Here is a 15,040-nt window from a genome sequence, read left to right as displayed (position 1 = left end):
GGAAGGATAGCTCAGTGGTTTGAGCATTGGCCTGCTAAACCCAGGGTTGTGAGTTCAATCCTTGAGGGGGCCATTTAGGGATCTGGGGCAAAAATTGGGGATGGGTCCTGCTTTGAGCAGGGGGTTGGACTAGATGACCTCCTGAGGTCCCTTCCAACCCTGATACTCTATGATTCTATCCCACATCATCCCATATAGATTCTGGACAGGGGTGCGACCAGAAGGCTCCTGCAGAGCGGGCCCAGGACTCTCCCTCCCCTGCCGTGGCCCAGCTCTTGCCCCACTCTCTCCCCCAGCCCCTTGCCTCACCCCCTGCTGTCCTCGCACCCTGACCGGGACTCTCCCCCTGCCCTCAGAGCCAAAACCACTCCCCTCCTGCTGCCCCACACCCGGCTCTGAGCTCCACCCTGCACCCAGACCTGTGCCATGCCCAGACCTGAGTGCCAGGGAGGCGGTCTGCCTGAAGAATGCCACCCCCAACAGCAGCCAGGCAGTTCTGGGAGCCCCTGATCCAGGCACCTTCTGACCTCTGCTTCCCCAGGAAGCACCAAAAGCTGGACCTACCCCTCCCGGGGCTGGGGGGTCCTGAGGCCCCCTGCCCCTCTTCTCCCCAGGCCCTGGGCAAGGCCACAGGTGCCAGGACTGCAAAGAGGGGTGTGGGAATCAGATATGAGGGGGGTTGCCATGCCACTCAATTTTGGTCCAGCTGCCCCGAGTGGCCGGCCAAATTTCCAGCTCTGGTCAGGGGCCAGCTCTGGTCAGGGGCCAAATTTCCAGCTCTGGTCAGGGGACCTCAGCCCTCTACCCCACCTCGCACCTTGTTATACCCCTGCCTCGATAACAATTTAGCTAGTGCACATTCTGGGCAACCCACCTTCAGGCCCCACAGCGTCTAATTGCAATAGACATCTAAAACCTGGCGTCAGACAAATTGCTAGTTGCAGACATAGCCATTTATCACAGTCGTAGTTTACATGTAGCAATGAAATAGCCCCATGCGGTGCTACGACCCAGGAGGTGGGAAAATAACCAATGGAAAACTAAGGAAAAACATGTCTGAGCTTTTTTTTACTGTCTGAGCAAGGCAAAAATGTCAGGCTTTTCTGGTGAGCCGAACCCAAACCGTTCCCTTGGATTCGATTTGCATCTGCTAATTTAATTGTCTCGTCCCCGTGGCAGGATTGTAAAATACAGTCTGCCCATTTATCAGGGTTGGGAAGGGAAGATGAAATATAACCAGGGCACTGAGCTTTGGCGCCAGTTGAAATGGCTGCACGAGTTGTTCTCGGATGGTAATTGGAGGTGGGGGAAGGACGCACAGGGAGTGTGCTGTGGAGAGCAGCGGGCGATGGGCACAGTGTACAGCACGTTTTTTAGGACAGGCCTTTCTCAGCTGGAGCATTCGAAATGTTCTCCTCTTCAGCTGGCTGGAAAACACTGCTCTAAACCAGACATTACTGCTTAGGAAAGCCTGACTCAGCCACTTGGTGACACAGCCTGTGGCAGCCAGCCTCTCCCAATGTCCTGGACTCCACCCTGGCCATCTCTGCTCTCCTCCCTTTCCCAGGCGATACGGACATAGTTGAGGGAGGGACACAGCTCAGGAACTGAACCGGAGCAATCCCTCTCCTCACGTGGTAACCCTTAGGAGACTGGAGTTTCCAGGCAGAGAAGAATTCAAAGGCGCAGACTGGGGAGATATCCCAGCTCTGTCAGTGGGCGTCCGACCCCTGGGAAGAGGACAGGGTAGGATTATAGTCTAAGGCCATGTCTACACTAGAGCCTCTAAGCACAGCTATGGTGCTGCAGCTGTGCTGTTATAGCACCCTAGACTTGTCCTATCCCCAGCCATGCAGTTACTCCACCTCTCTGGGACGCGGTAACTAGGTCAATGGAAGAATCCTTCCGTCAACTGAGCTGCGTCTACACCAGCGGCTAGGTCACCGTAACTACCGCACACCACGTTTCACTGCCCTGCGCGCTGTGGCTTATTTCTAAGCGTAGCCCAGGTCTAGGCAGGAGAGGGGGGAACCAGCCGCTGGCTGGGTTGGGGGCGTATGAAGGGGAAATGGAAAGGGATTGGGGTGGGACCTGTTTTAGTGGGTGTGGAATCACGTGGCAGCGCGTGAAGGCAATGTAGACATTTGGCAGCGGGGCCCTAGCGAAGATGGGCGTGGTTTCCCGGCTCTAGCAGAGCAACCAGCAGCAGTGGTCCTATCACTTGTTTTACACACCCCGCACTCTGGGTGGGATGGGTATTACAGCTGTTCTGGAGCGGGCCAGGCAGCTGGGACAGGAGAGGTCTGGAGCCGAGAGCTGGTCTAGTCAAAGTTCATTCGCTCAGTGCAATTTCCCACAGCCATGATCGGCTGCGTGCTAAAGGCCGAGTGCTGCAGGCAGGACGAGGAGTTGTGAGACTGTCGGGCCACGTGCAGGCAGCTGCTGCGCTGGCTGCCCAGACGTAACCCTGCCAAGAGCCCCCCAGTCTCAGCCAGCTGAAATAGCCCTGCAGTCTGGGGGTGCTGGGTGCTGGCTGGGGCCACAGGAGAAGTGTTTGTACTTGTGATGTGAGAGAGGCCAGGGCAGGGTCTCTGAGCTGAAAGCCACGTTCACCTCCCCACTGTGCCCCAACAGTGTGAAATACATGCTCCAGTTTAGATTCCAAAGCGGGCAGCTAAGGGGAAGGCTGCATTTGGCTGTGAAGCACAAATGGGTTTTTCCTCAGTCTTTGTCTGTTGCCTTCTGCCTGTGCACTGGAGACCCAGGAGCTGGCTCAGCCCCTTCTGCCCATGCACTAGGGGCCCTGGGGCCAGCACAGCCCCTTCTGCCCATGCACTAGCGGTCTGGGGGGCCCTTCTTATTTAATCTTGCCCCATCTTTTCTGCAGTATTTGTCCCCTCGTCAGGACTCCTTCATCAGAATCTCTGTAGCTGGTGCTCCCATCTCTCTAGGGGAATCCCCCCCGGAGCATGCTGGGGCTCCCCCAGAAGCACTCTCCAATGTGGGGGAGTACATTGGTCTTATGTTCATACAGGGCTTCTTCCCAAATCATCCCCAAGTGGTTCCATGCAGCCCCCCCTGGAGGAAACGGGCTGGCTGTTTCAGAGCACCTAGTGCCAATGCCCGGGGGTGGCTCATTGGAGTGCAGCTTCTTTCCCCTCTAGCTCACACCCCAATTGTCTCCCCATGCTCCCCTCACATGCCCCTGCCACCCGCATGTCCCCTCTCCCAGTGCTCAGCCTCCCAGAGCTGCTGGTTGGTGCACGCAGGGAGCCAGGGTGGGCAGGCTGGGGCTATGATTAATAATGGTGATAACTCCATGCATGCTCAGCGTTCAAAGGGGGCTCTGTCTCTGAGCCTATGGATTGGTAGACCTCTGGTTGGTTAAGTCCGAGAGGTCCCAGACGATTGGTAAAAGGTAAATATAGTGCCCATATTTTAAAAAGGTAAGAAAGAGAACCCGGGGAACTACAGACCTGTCAGCCTCACTTCAGTCCCTGGCAAAATCATGGAGCAGGACCTCAAGGAATCCATTTTGAAGCACTTGAAGGAGAGGAAGGTGATCAGGAACAGTCAACATGGATTCACCAAAGGCAAGTCATGCCTGACCAACCTGATTACCTTCTATGATAAGATAACGGGCTCTGTGGATATGGGGAAAGCAGTGGACATGATATATCTTGACTTTAGCAAACCTTTTGATATGGTCTCCCATAGTATTCTTGCCAGCAAGTTAAAAAAGTATGGATTGGATGAATGGACTATAAGGTGGATAGAAAGCTGGCTAGATTGTCTGGCTCAATGGATAATGATCAACAGCTCGATGTCTAGTTGGCAGCCGGTATCAAGCAGAGTGTCCCAGGGGTTGGTCCTGGGACCGGTTTGGTTAAACATCTTTATTAATGATCTGGATGATGGGATTAATTGCACCCGCAGCAAATTCGCAGATGACACTAAACTGGGGGGAGAGGTAGATATGCTGGAGAGTAGGGATAGCGTCCAGCGTGATCTAGACAAATTGGAGGATTGGGCCAAAAGAAATCTGATGAGGTTCAACAAGGACAAGTGCAGAGTCCTGCACTTAGGAAGAAAGAATCCCATGCATCACTACAGGCTGGGGACCGACTGGCTAAGCAGCAGTTCTGCAGAAAAGGACCTGGGGATTACGAGAAGCTGGATATGAGTCAGCAGTTGTTGGCAAGGAGGCCAAGGGCATATTGGGCTGTATTAGTAGGAGCGTTGGCAGCAGATTGAGGGAAGTGATTATTCCCCTCTATTTGGCACTGGTGATGCCACACCTGGAGTACTGTGCCCAGTTTTGGTCCCCCCACTACAGAAGGGATGTGGACAAATTGGAGAGAGTCCAGCAGAGGGCAACGAAAATGATTAGGGGGCTGGGGCCCATGTCTTATGAGGAGAGGCTGAGGGAACTGGGGTTATTTAGTCTGCAGAAGAGAAGAGTGAGGGGGGATTTGATAGCAGCCTTCAACTACCTGAAGGGGAGTTCCAAAGAGGATGGAGCTCGGCTGTTCTCAGTGGTGGCAGATGACAGAACAAGGAGCAATGGTCTCAAGTTGCAGTGGGGGAGGTTTAGGTTGAATATTAGGAGCCACTATTTCACTAGAAGGGTGGTGAAGCACTGGAATGGGTTACCTAGGGAGGTGGTGGAATCTCCCTCCTTAAAGGTTTTTAAGGCGCAGCTTGACAAAGCCTTGGCTGGGATGATTTAATTGGGGATTGGTCCTGCTTTGAGCAGGGGGTTGGACTAGATGACCTCCTGAGGTCTCTTCCAACCCTAATCTTCTATGATTCTAAGCAGAGGACCTCAAAGAAGGATGAGCGAAACAGGACAAAATTGCAACTGGAGCATTTTGCAACATTCCCTCTGTGACTGACTGAATCTCTTACTAAAACAATTAAACAGACACTTCCATGGGAAAATGACTTTGCCAGATTGGAGGGCGAGGGCCCAATGGCGTGAGGGTGATTTCCACCATCTGAGGATCTGGCCTGCTACTCTAATGACTAAAATCCCTCTAAGTGCAAATCGCAGTGCAGCCATAACTGTGGAACTGCCACCACTGCCTCTGTCATTATAGGGGATAAATCATCACATCTCCATCGACTCAGCGTGGTTGTAAAATATACCTATTGATTTCTGCAAGATGAACCCGTCACGCACAGGGAATAACTGGAAACAACTACAGTAATGGGAGGAGGTTAGACAGACACTGCACGCCTCCTCAGCATTGCAGGCAGGTGGGCCTGGAAACAAGAATCAATACACCTTGGAGGACATGGGCAGCGTTATTGGAGGACATAACCATGCAAGGCTCGTGCATCAGACCAATCCAATGGAGGCTGGACACTCCACAGAGCTGGTGTTCTCACCCGCTGGGGTCTACTGCAGAGTGAGCTAGAGGATGGCTGCCTAGGATGGGTTTGAATGTAGGACTAGACTGTGCCCTCGGACCATCTCCCCTGCTGCATGTTATCCGTGGAGCTCAGAATAGCACCAGCCTGACGGCCGCCATCTGGCTCAAGCCATAGCTGGGCTCACATGGTGCCCCGGCCAGCTCCTGGATGAAGGAATGGGATAGGTGCCATAGAACCACTTTCCCCCATCTGTCCAGGTCCTGCGCAGAGCACAGCTCAACCAACCCCAGGGATTTGGCACTGAGGCTTCAGACTTTCCCAGCATTCCTGAGTTGGCGTATTTCCTGCAGGGGGATAATTCTAGCCTGGGCAGAGCCGGACAAGTCACCTCTTTGCCTGGGTTTGTCCCGCTCCTGGCAGTAAACAGACATCACTGAATATCTGATCAGATGGTTTTCAGCTTCAGCACCTTGGAGAGTGGTTCCCTGGCACTGGAGTAGATGAGGTAGGAGCCCGCTGTTGTGTGAAACGCTTCCCAGTCTCGACAGCCAAACGTCGGAAGACGATGAACCGCTACGAAGCCTTCATACCCTTGCCACCTGCAGCGCAGAGGATAGCGTTAATACCCATAGCATGGGCTTGCATCTCCACTGGGCACCTCCCCACGCTAGTGACTCTGAAGGGCTGTCTACGCTGCAGTCAGCGGTGGGACTGCAGCAGGTGTAGATGCACCCAAGCTAGCTCTGACCTAGCTAGCTCCAATAACAGCAGCAGTGAAGCTGCTGCAGCATGGGCCGAGCTAGCTAGACCAAAGCTAGCTCAGGTATGTCCACGCATGCTGCAGTCACACCTCTGAGTGCAGCGTAGACAGACCCTTGCTAGTTCAAACTGACAGAAACGCTGTCCCACAAAGATGCATTGGCCCCTCCCAGCCCCCATTACTCCATTGCATGCTTCCTTATCTGGAAGGGCTGTGACTGGAACAGAACTAGAGGAAGATCCTGCTGCTCGAGGCTTGGTGCTGTGTTAGACCTCTCCTGTCAGGGATGTTTTGTGCAGAAGCAGACACCGGATTCATTCCCAGTCTGAACAGCTTCATACCTCTGCCCCCCTCCAGACGATGAGGCACTGGTGACTGGTCATGAAATACTGAACCTTTTCCCTCTAGGCTGATGGTTGAAAAATTGCCCAGTAGTGGCCTAGAATGGTCACCTGATGGCTGGGTGGGGTGGCCTACGTGAAATGGATTTGGTGGCCTCAGTCCAGGCCCTAGTGACCAGGGTCAGCACCACCCCACAGGTCACTGAGAGCAGGTGGGCAGGCTCAAAGGTCAACCGGCAGCCCAGCCATGGAGACTCTCGCCCTGGTGGTAGCACCTCCCGGTCAGGATTGCAGGGGGGCAGCACGCAGAGCTCGCGGGGCTGCTGCCCACACAGCACCGGTCCCCAGCCCGACAGATGCCTGCAGGACGCTCGCTCGGGTGCACGTTACCAGCTCTGCATCCAGCAGGAAAAGCCTGAGGGGAAAGGCCTCTGCATGGTCCCCCCTCTAGTCACTGCCTGTGGGCACTGAACCCAACACATCCATTGGCCACCAGAGAGCAGTGGAAGGCGCAGTCTCACTCCTTCTCTCCCTGACTCCTCCTTCAGGCCCACTGCCTTCTTTTGCTGCTTTTGGCTGAAATGGCCCAGTTCTGCATGGGTTAGAACGACGCTCGCTTTGCACTAGGGCCCATTCAGAGGTATGGATCTGCAATCAGGTAGCAAGAGTAGAAGAAAAGGGTGGAATAACCTCCCCTGTACATTTCTTGCTTGCTCTGCTTCTGGGCCACCTGGCCCCACGCAGAGCAGCCCAGATCCTGAGGAGGCAGAGCAGGGTGAAGGGACGAAATGAATCACTTGAGCCTTCTGAGCCATCTCTGTCTGCATTTCCTCTGGCCCTTGACTGCAGACAATTGACGGTGCCTCTCCAACTGCCTGTGGCTCTAAGATGGGGCAGCACCATTCGGGCATAGTTACCTGTATATAATACTGTTCACAGAGAAGGTGAATCCGTCAAAGGAGTTTGCTACCACCAGAAAATAATCTTCTCCCACTGAAAAGAACTCCCAGTCCAGAGCACTGTGATAGGGAGCAAGCACACAGATGGGTCATTAGAACCATCCCTAGAGAGGCTCACCAGGTCCCTTCGGGGCACCAGCCGCCATCCGGCCCAGGGCAGCACAGAGACACAAAGCTGTTACCGTCTGCTGGCCATTCCCTGGGCTTTGTGATGAGTTGGTGGCTCCAGTCCAGATTCTAGTGTCCCCGGGAGATAGGCCATGACCGCAGCTGGTATGGAGTGGACGTGGCAGCAGGAAGGGATGATGGGTATAAAGTACCCTCCTCCCAACAGGTATGGTCTCCCCAGGTCAGGGTGGAGGCACATTGGTGGGACAGTTTGCTGGGCCACTGCCCACAAGGCACTTGTTTTGTAGATAAACAGTTGCTAATTCAGCCCTTTCCACAAGCACTTCAGTCATAGCAAGCCTGGCCTCTGGTAACAGTGGCTGGTCCATATGTGGGCATGAGGTATACATGCCACAGAGTCATGTCAGCCCTGGCCAGGTGAAGGCCAGCATACCAAGCCTTGCAAACACAGACAGTGTGGGTCATTGCTGTGGCTGTACTGTGACATCTCGCACCTCAAGAGGTTAGGAGTTAAATGGGTGACAACACCTTACCTCCTTTCAGCATGGTCAAATTGCACTGTGGTGTCCAGACCCAGAGGCACTGATACAGGGAATGATTAGGGATCACAGCCAAGCTTTCCATTTGAGATATGCTTGCTGCTAAATTCAGAGCCACACATGACTGGACTGGGCACTGAGGAGGACAGAACTGGGCTTGTATGCTGTATACAGAAGAGGCAAGATCACTCCTCCCTTAAAAGTGACTTACAAAAACTATGTCAGCCTGAGGGGAATTCAGCTATTTCCACATAGAGGCAGGTTTTCCCCAAGCTGCCTTCAGTTATAATACATTTTGAAAAGAATCTTTTCAACAATTGATCCTCACGGATTTTAGTTCCTGACTATCATGTTCCAGAATGAGCTACCATTCAGCAAATTCCCAGTGTGGGTCAGTGGAGAGGGAATGGGGTAGTCAGTTATTTTTTGTCAAGCTCCACATTTCTCGGCCAAGGTCCAGACTCCAGAGAAACATTTTTCACACCGCAGTAACAATACTATGTAAATAACAAGATTTCGGGGTCCGTTCAAAAGCGGCTGGCGGCCTGGATTTGGCCTGCGGGCCGCCTATTGATTAACCCCGGGACAGGGCATGGGTGGGACACGGCGGGTATGGCTGGTGCTTGCTTTCAGGCCTGATTTGAAGAAGTGCTGAGAAGCCCTGACGATGTGAAGCGACTAAGCTTGATGCCTCCATTTCCTTCCCTGTAAAGCGGGCTGAAGTCCTAAGCTGAGTGGCTTGAATCTGGTGGCTGAGAACAGCCAGACTGGAACTATTTGTTATTGCCACTCTTGAAGCTCCACCCGCAGTGGGATTGGCTGGCAGAGATTTCATGGGGCACCTCTCCGCATGTCCTGCAGACAGCTCCAAAGAAGATGACCTGAGTGCTTTGCTCTGGGGAATGGAGTAGGCCACTGCTCGCACACAGGCCAAAGCACCAAGGACTCACCCACTTGCTTTTTCCGGAATGGCTGCTGGTTGTGAGAAGGAGCAAGAAACAGCCAGCTACGGCAGGGGGCCTGAAACACACGTCCTTGCTTCAGTCTCAGCCAAAAGAGGCACGCTGCCCTTTGAGCAGCTGAGGTCATGTTGGGCTAGAACCCCATCTGAGCGGGCTGACAAACGATGGCCAAGTAGCTCACCTATGCCATGGTGCTGGTGCCACGGAAAGGCTGATTTCCCACAGGAGGAGGAGTTCAGTTAAAGACCTGCCAAGGTGCAGGTTGCTCGCGGGTGTTACGCCAATGCACAGGGCTGGCAGCACTCATGAGGGAGGGCTAGTCTGGGCTCAGTTTATTGTGGAGACTCTGACGTGGAAGCAGCTGGCTGAAGGAAGAGCAATTCTGCCTGGCCCAGGGCTCTCACATTGCCAATCAGGCTTTACGATGTATCCATCCCCCTAGGGTCTGCACTCAGATCGAATGGGGAGAAGCCTCCTTTCTGCTGAGCTACAAACGGCCTCTCAGTGCTCCCTTCTGTCCCCGGTCTCAGCAAACACAAAGCTCCAGCGCCAGGCCTTGAGGCCACATGATCCACAGCTTCCATTGGGATCGGCACTCTGAAATCTACCCACACCTTGCCAGCAGAAGGACCTGGGCCTCCCCACTAGCCTGGCCAGGAAGATCCACCTCAGTGCAGAGGAATGTGTGGAGCAGAGTGAAGTGCTTGTATCTGGATGGGCCCTGGGTATGGTGGGTCCCCACTGGGCACAGAGGGCCAGGGAAATGGACAGAGACAATGAAGGGGTTTTTTTCTTTTGTTCTTGTCTGGCTTTGCTGGTGATACAGACTTTGTAACTGAGCTCTGCATAGGACACTGGGCCTGGTTCTCCTCTGCCTTGCACCTTGGGCAGCCTGTTATATGGTGCAAAGGGGACATATAATGCAGCCACTGAAATCCAGTGTGGGGAGGGGAAAACTGGGTCCAAAGTGGGCAGGTTCCTCTAACCACCTTCTCCCAGTTCTATGCTAGTAGACCTGAGAGAGTAACTATCTAGATAGTTGTTCAACCTACACTCTCAACTGCTAAACATCAGATAACCCCTGTGGCCAGCTGTGTCCTCCTCTTACACAATGTGGTTCATTGAAACAGGATGGGAACAGACGCGTTGGTGGAACCTTCATTGACAAACACAGGACTCTCCTTCTTCTGAGCACCCCAGCCACCCCCAGTCATCAGTCATGTGCCACACTCTCCCTCCTTTGTTTAAATGGGAACATGCCTCAATTTCCAAATCGGGGGCCTGATCCTTAGCTGATGTAAATCAGCACAGCTATTGAAGTTCATGGAAGTCAGCTGATTTAAGCTAGGTCAGGGTATGGGCCCTGGTGTTCCTACGTAGTGACTCCCTCTCGTCATGTTTCCCGAGGGGAGGGGAAGCATGATCATAGGTGTAATTTGGGGGGTCTCTGGGGCACGGTCCTCTCAAACAGGGGAGGCATGGAGGGGTCACATGTCATTCCTTCCCCCCTATTTCTGTGAGTGCTCAGCTGCCCTGCAGGGCTTGTTCTGCTCAGCCTGGGGGCCAGGGAGAGAAGGGGACTTTGTCATTGCCATCATTTCGGCTCTGGGAAAAGGATGGAGCAGGACTGAGTGAGCAGCTTTTCCTGGGTCCTAGTGCCCACCTGTTTTCTCTACAGCCATGAGTGCCCCTGGGGGCGGGGCGAGGGAACAGAGTAAGGGGGGTGTGGTGAGGAGAAGAGACAGTGGGGAAGGGAAGTTGGCTGGGGCAGGGGGAAGAGAAGGGGAGAGGAAGAGGGAGGGGATGGGGAAGAAAAGGGGATACAGGAATGGGCGGGGGAAGCAGGAGCCCAGCATGGGGCGTTCCCTGGGCAGCAGCAGCCCCAGCAGGGAGGCAATTGCAGCAGCAGTAGAGCAAGGACATCACTGCAGCAGCCGGTGCTGGAGTGGCTGCCAGCAGCAGCTGGGGCTCCCTCGTTATGCCCTTCTGTCCTCCCCAGCACCAGCAGCCCAGGTACAACTGTAGGCGCGGGGAGAGAGCCAGTGACCAAGGGGACCGGCTTCAGCATGCACGTGTGGGTGCTTGCATGTGCATGGGTGCGCTTCCCCCCACCCCCAGTATAGCAGTCAAACTATGCCTATGAGTGCAATCCCTGGCAGATGCCGGTATTATGTGAATCCCTGGGTTAAATTCTCTGCCCTGTGCTATGCAGGAGGTCACGGTCCCTTCTGGTCTGAAAAATCTACAAATGTCTGACTCTGTGATCACTGGAAAGGAGGTTAAATCGGGAGCTCTCCGGGACCCAGTGCAGATGTTTTTGCACTGAAAAGAGAGTTGGTACCTGTAGGTGAGAAGATCCTGAAACTTGACAAACATCTGTGCCGTGATGTTTAGCTCATAGATGGAGGAGTTGATGGCATAGTAGTTGTTCAGTACTACCGTTGCACTGTCATAACTATGACTGTTAGCCACCGCGAGGAAGATTCTGTCTCCAATGGGGAAGGCCTCCCAGTCGGCAGCACCAAAAGTCTAGAATGAACCGAAAAAGCGAACCTGGGTAACATATCTTTAGATTTTAGTCAGGTTTTTCACACCGTCCTACATGACGTTCTCATAAACAAACCAGGGAAATGGGGTCTAGATGAAACGACCTTAACATGGATGCCCAACTAGTTGAAAGACCATATTCGGGGGTAGTTTTCAATGGTTTGCTGTGGAGGGTGTGTGGAAGTATAACATTGTATAAGTATAACCTTGTATAAGGGGACATGCTGGATACATTGTATATGAGAGGGCATGCCAAAACATGTAACAAAGTATCTGAGGGAGCACACGTAGGGACAGTTAGCTTTTGAATGGAGAAGCAATTAAGATAGAGCCAGCACGTCTAAGAAGCAGGCATCACAATGGAAGGTGTGAAGGGCAATTAGTTAAGTTAACTGGAAGCTGTTAAAGGAGATTGTTAAGGGTGGCAGGTAATTGAAGATACGTGACTGGTCTCAGGGATCTTGAAGGGTGGTGACTAAAATCTTTTTCTTCTTTTGTCTGTAACTTCTCTGTAACTTGTTCTCCAAAAAACTGTATAAATTAAAAGACACAAGCCCCACTCGGGGGCTCACTTCTAAATGTATTAGCAGAGCAGCTTTGCTAATAAAACAGAGTGGTCTGATAAATTGTGAGTCTGAGTCAAACTTTGACAGCTGTGCCTAGTGGGGTCCTGCAGGGGCCAATCCTGCATCCAGCATTAGTCAATATTTTCATTAATGTCTCGGATAAGCAGCTTTTCCTGGGTCCTAGTGCCCATAATGGACTGGAGAGTGTGCTTATAAAATCTGCAGATGACACTGAGCTGGGAGGGGTTGCAAGCACTCTGTAGGACAGAATTCAAATTCAAAATGGCCTTGCCAAATCGGAGAATTGGTCTGAAATCAGCAAGATGGAATTCAATAAAGACAAGTGCATAAATTCAATAAAGACTTTGCTTAGGAAGGAAAGATCAAATGCACAACTACAAAATGGGGAGTAACTGGCCAGGTGGCAGTATTACTGAAAAGGACTTGGGGGTGATAGTGGATCACAAATGGAATATGAGTCAACAATGGATGTTGCAAAAAAGACTAATATCGTTCTGGGGTGTATTAGCACAAGTGTCATATGTAGGATCCAGGAGATAATTGTCCTGCGCTACTTGTCACTGGTGAGGCCCCAGCTGGATACTGTGTCCTGTTCTGGGTGCCACACTTAAGGAAAGATGTGGACAATTGGAGAGAGTCCAGAGGAGTGCAACAAAAATGATAAAAAGTTTAGAAAACCTGACTACGAAGAATGGCTATAAAAAAGAGGGCATGTTTAGTCTTAAGAAAAGACAGCTCAGGGGGAACCGGATAAAAGTCTTCAGATATGTTAAGGGTTGTTATAAAGAGGAAGGCAATCAATTGTTCTCTGTGGTCACTGAAGGTAGGACACGGAGTAATGGGCTTAATCTTCAGCAAAAGATTTAGATTAGATATTAGGAAAAACTTTCTAATTATAAGGGTAGTTAAGCTCTGGAATAGGCTTCCAAAGGAGAATGTGGAATCTCCATCCTTGGAGGTTTTTAAGAACAGGTTGGACAAACACCTGTGAGGGCTGGTCTAAGTTTACTTGGTCCTGCGACAATAAAAGGGACTGGACTTGGTGACTTCTTGAGGTCCCTTCCAGCCTGACATTTCCATGATTCAATGAATAAATTTTTGATGGAGGTCTCAAACCTATTACACAGGTGTGCGTAGGCCTGTTTTAGGCCACATTTCAGCAGAGAATTTAAGCACATGCTTTACTTCAAGCATGCGTTAAGTCCCTTTACAGTGCATACAGAACTTAAAGGGTACTTGGTTGAAGAGGGATGGTTTACTGAATCAAGGCCTGAGAAGGCTGTTGTATGGAAGGACCAAAGCATTGTACAGTGCATCACCTCTCATCCCCAGCAGCTTCACACTGTGATGCTATTATACATGTATCAGGAACAGATGTCATACACGCTGTTTCAGAGTTGGTGATCCAGAGGCTACAATTGTCACAAAATAATCTGAGCAAAGCTGTGAAAGAGAAGAGATTCTGGCAGCTCCAGGACAGGCTTTTGGGACACAGGTTCTCCTCCCCAACACTAGCAGAGTCTCTAAGTGACAACCTCCCCACAAAGTGAAACAGAGAGATAGGAAGCCCTACCTGTTAGAGTGACACGCTTCGGAAGATCAATGTCCAGGCAATTTGATGTTGAGGGCATAGCTTGCTTAGCTCTAGTTCTGAACTTTCTGTTCCTTTTATTAGCTCCTGCTGCTTTAGGGAGGCTAGGGATTTTCACAAATCTTAAGGGTAAATTTTAAAATCAAATTGGGAGTTTGCAATTTCCCATTAAAAAGAAATCAAGCTCTCCAGACATGGAGCAGCATCCAAGAAATGGGACTGAAATGCATCTCCGCCTTGTGAGAATGTAGCTGCCACATTTCACTGGTTGCAATTTGGAGCTTGTTAAATACTCCTCTGTGAAAGAGAGAACATACCCCAAGAGAGCAATCATGCCCTGCCAAAAACAACATCCACACAGGAACTGGCTGTTATGGCCTGAAGCAAGTCCTGCTGCTGGTAACTTTCCGAATCCTCCAGTGGCTCTCTCTCATAGCGAAGTGTTCCAGTAAACCCAGAATTCCTCTCACAACACTCCTTGCCCCGGTCCTCCAGGGACTGAAATCTCAGCACCCTCATCATGGATTTAAAAATCACATGGAAGGGAGGGAAGGTGAAATTGTATAAATAATGAACCTTCCAAGAAGCCTTGTACAAGGGTGTGGCAATGCCACCAGGCGAGCGATTTGCTGATTTCAGCCAGTTGTTTTCTCAGAAGGATACTGCAGGTGACCTCAGTGATTCTCTTACTTTTCTGGACCCTGGCTCTGACTAATTAGGAACACAGGCTATTATTCAGTAGGCAGAACTTTTACTCTAGATCCAGTGAGACCCCAGTAGCTGCTGCCCTGGATGTCACCCTCAGAGAGCACAGACTGCAGCTCTAAGGGCTGGGCAAGGAGACCAGCCAAGCACGGGTACTTGCTTTTAAAACGAGGACAGTTTGGCAGATTAACACCCAGGAGCTGGGTGAAACCTACGCTGTGTTCTTGCTCTTGCTGTGAAGGCAGCTCCTGGAGATAGAAAGAAACTCCCAGCACTCAGCAGAGACTGCTCCAGTCAACGGGATGAGGGTGAAATTTAAGTCAATGGCAAAACTCCCATAGACCTCAGAGGGCTAGAGTTTCACCATCAGTGTCGGATGCTGCTTGGCTAACGGGCTGGGGAACACAGGGCCTGAGAGGGCAGAGGTGTATGAAGAGAAGGGCAGAGAGACGGAGCCTAACAGTTCTGTAGGGATGTAGACAGCACTACGCTGCTGTCTCAGCCAGGGCTGCTCTCTCCATCAGCCCACCGAGCCCCGCTGCTC

General features: G+C 51.8%; 1 protein-coding gene across 1 annotated transcript in view; it reads right to left on the bottom strand.

The window, feature by feature from the left end:
* Positions 1–5,821: 5,821 nt before the first annotated feature.
* Positions 5,822–15,040, bottom strand: part of TSPEAR (thrombospondin type laminin G domain and EAR repeats) — an 82,418-nt gene continuing 73,199 nt past the window's right edge. The window contains exons 10-12 of the mRNA XM_077826996.1: positions 11,408–11,595; positions 7,395–7,496; positions 5,822–5,975 (exon numbers count right to left, since the gene is read on the bottom strand). Coding sequence (XP_077683122.1) covers positions 5,822–5,975; positions 7,395–7,496; positions 11,408–11,595 — 444 coding nt within the window. The remainder of the gene's footprint in view (positions 5,976–7,394; positions 7,497–11,407; positions 11,596–15,040) is intronic.

Source organism: Eretmochelys imbricata, chromosome 9, assembly GCF_965152235.1.
Source record: "Eretmochelys imbricata isolate rEreImb1 chromosome 9, rEreImb1.hap1, whole genome shotgun sequence".
Lineage (NCBI taxonomy): Eukaryota > Metazoa > Chordata > Testudines > Cheloniidae > Eretmochelys > Eretmochelys imbricata.
This window is presented reverse-complemented; position numbering and strand designations above follow the sequence as displayed.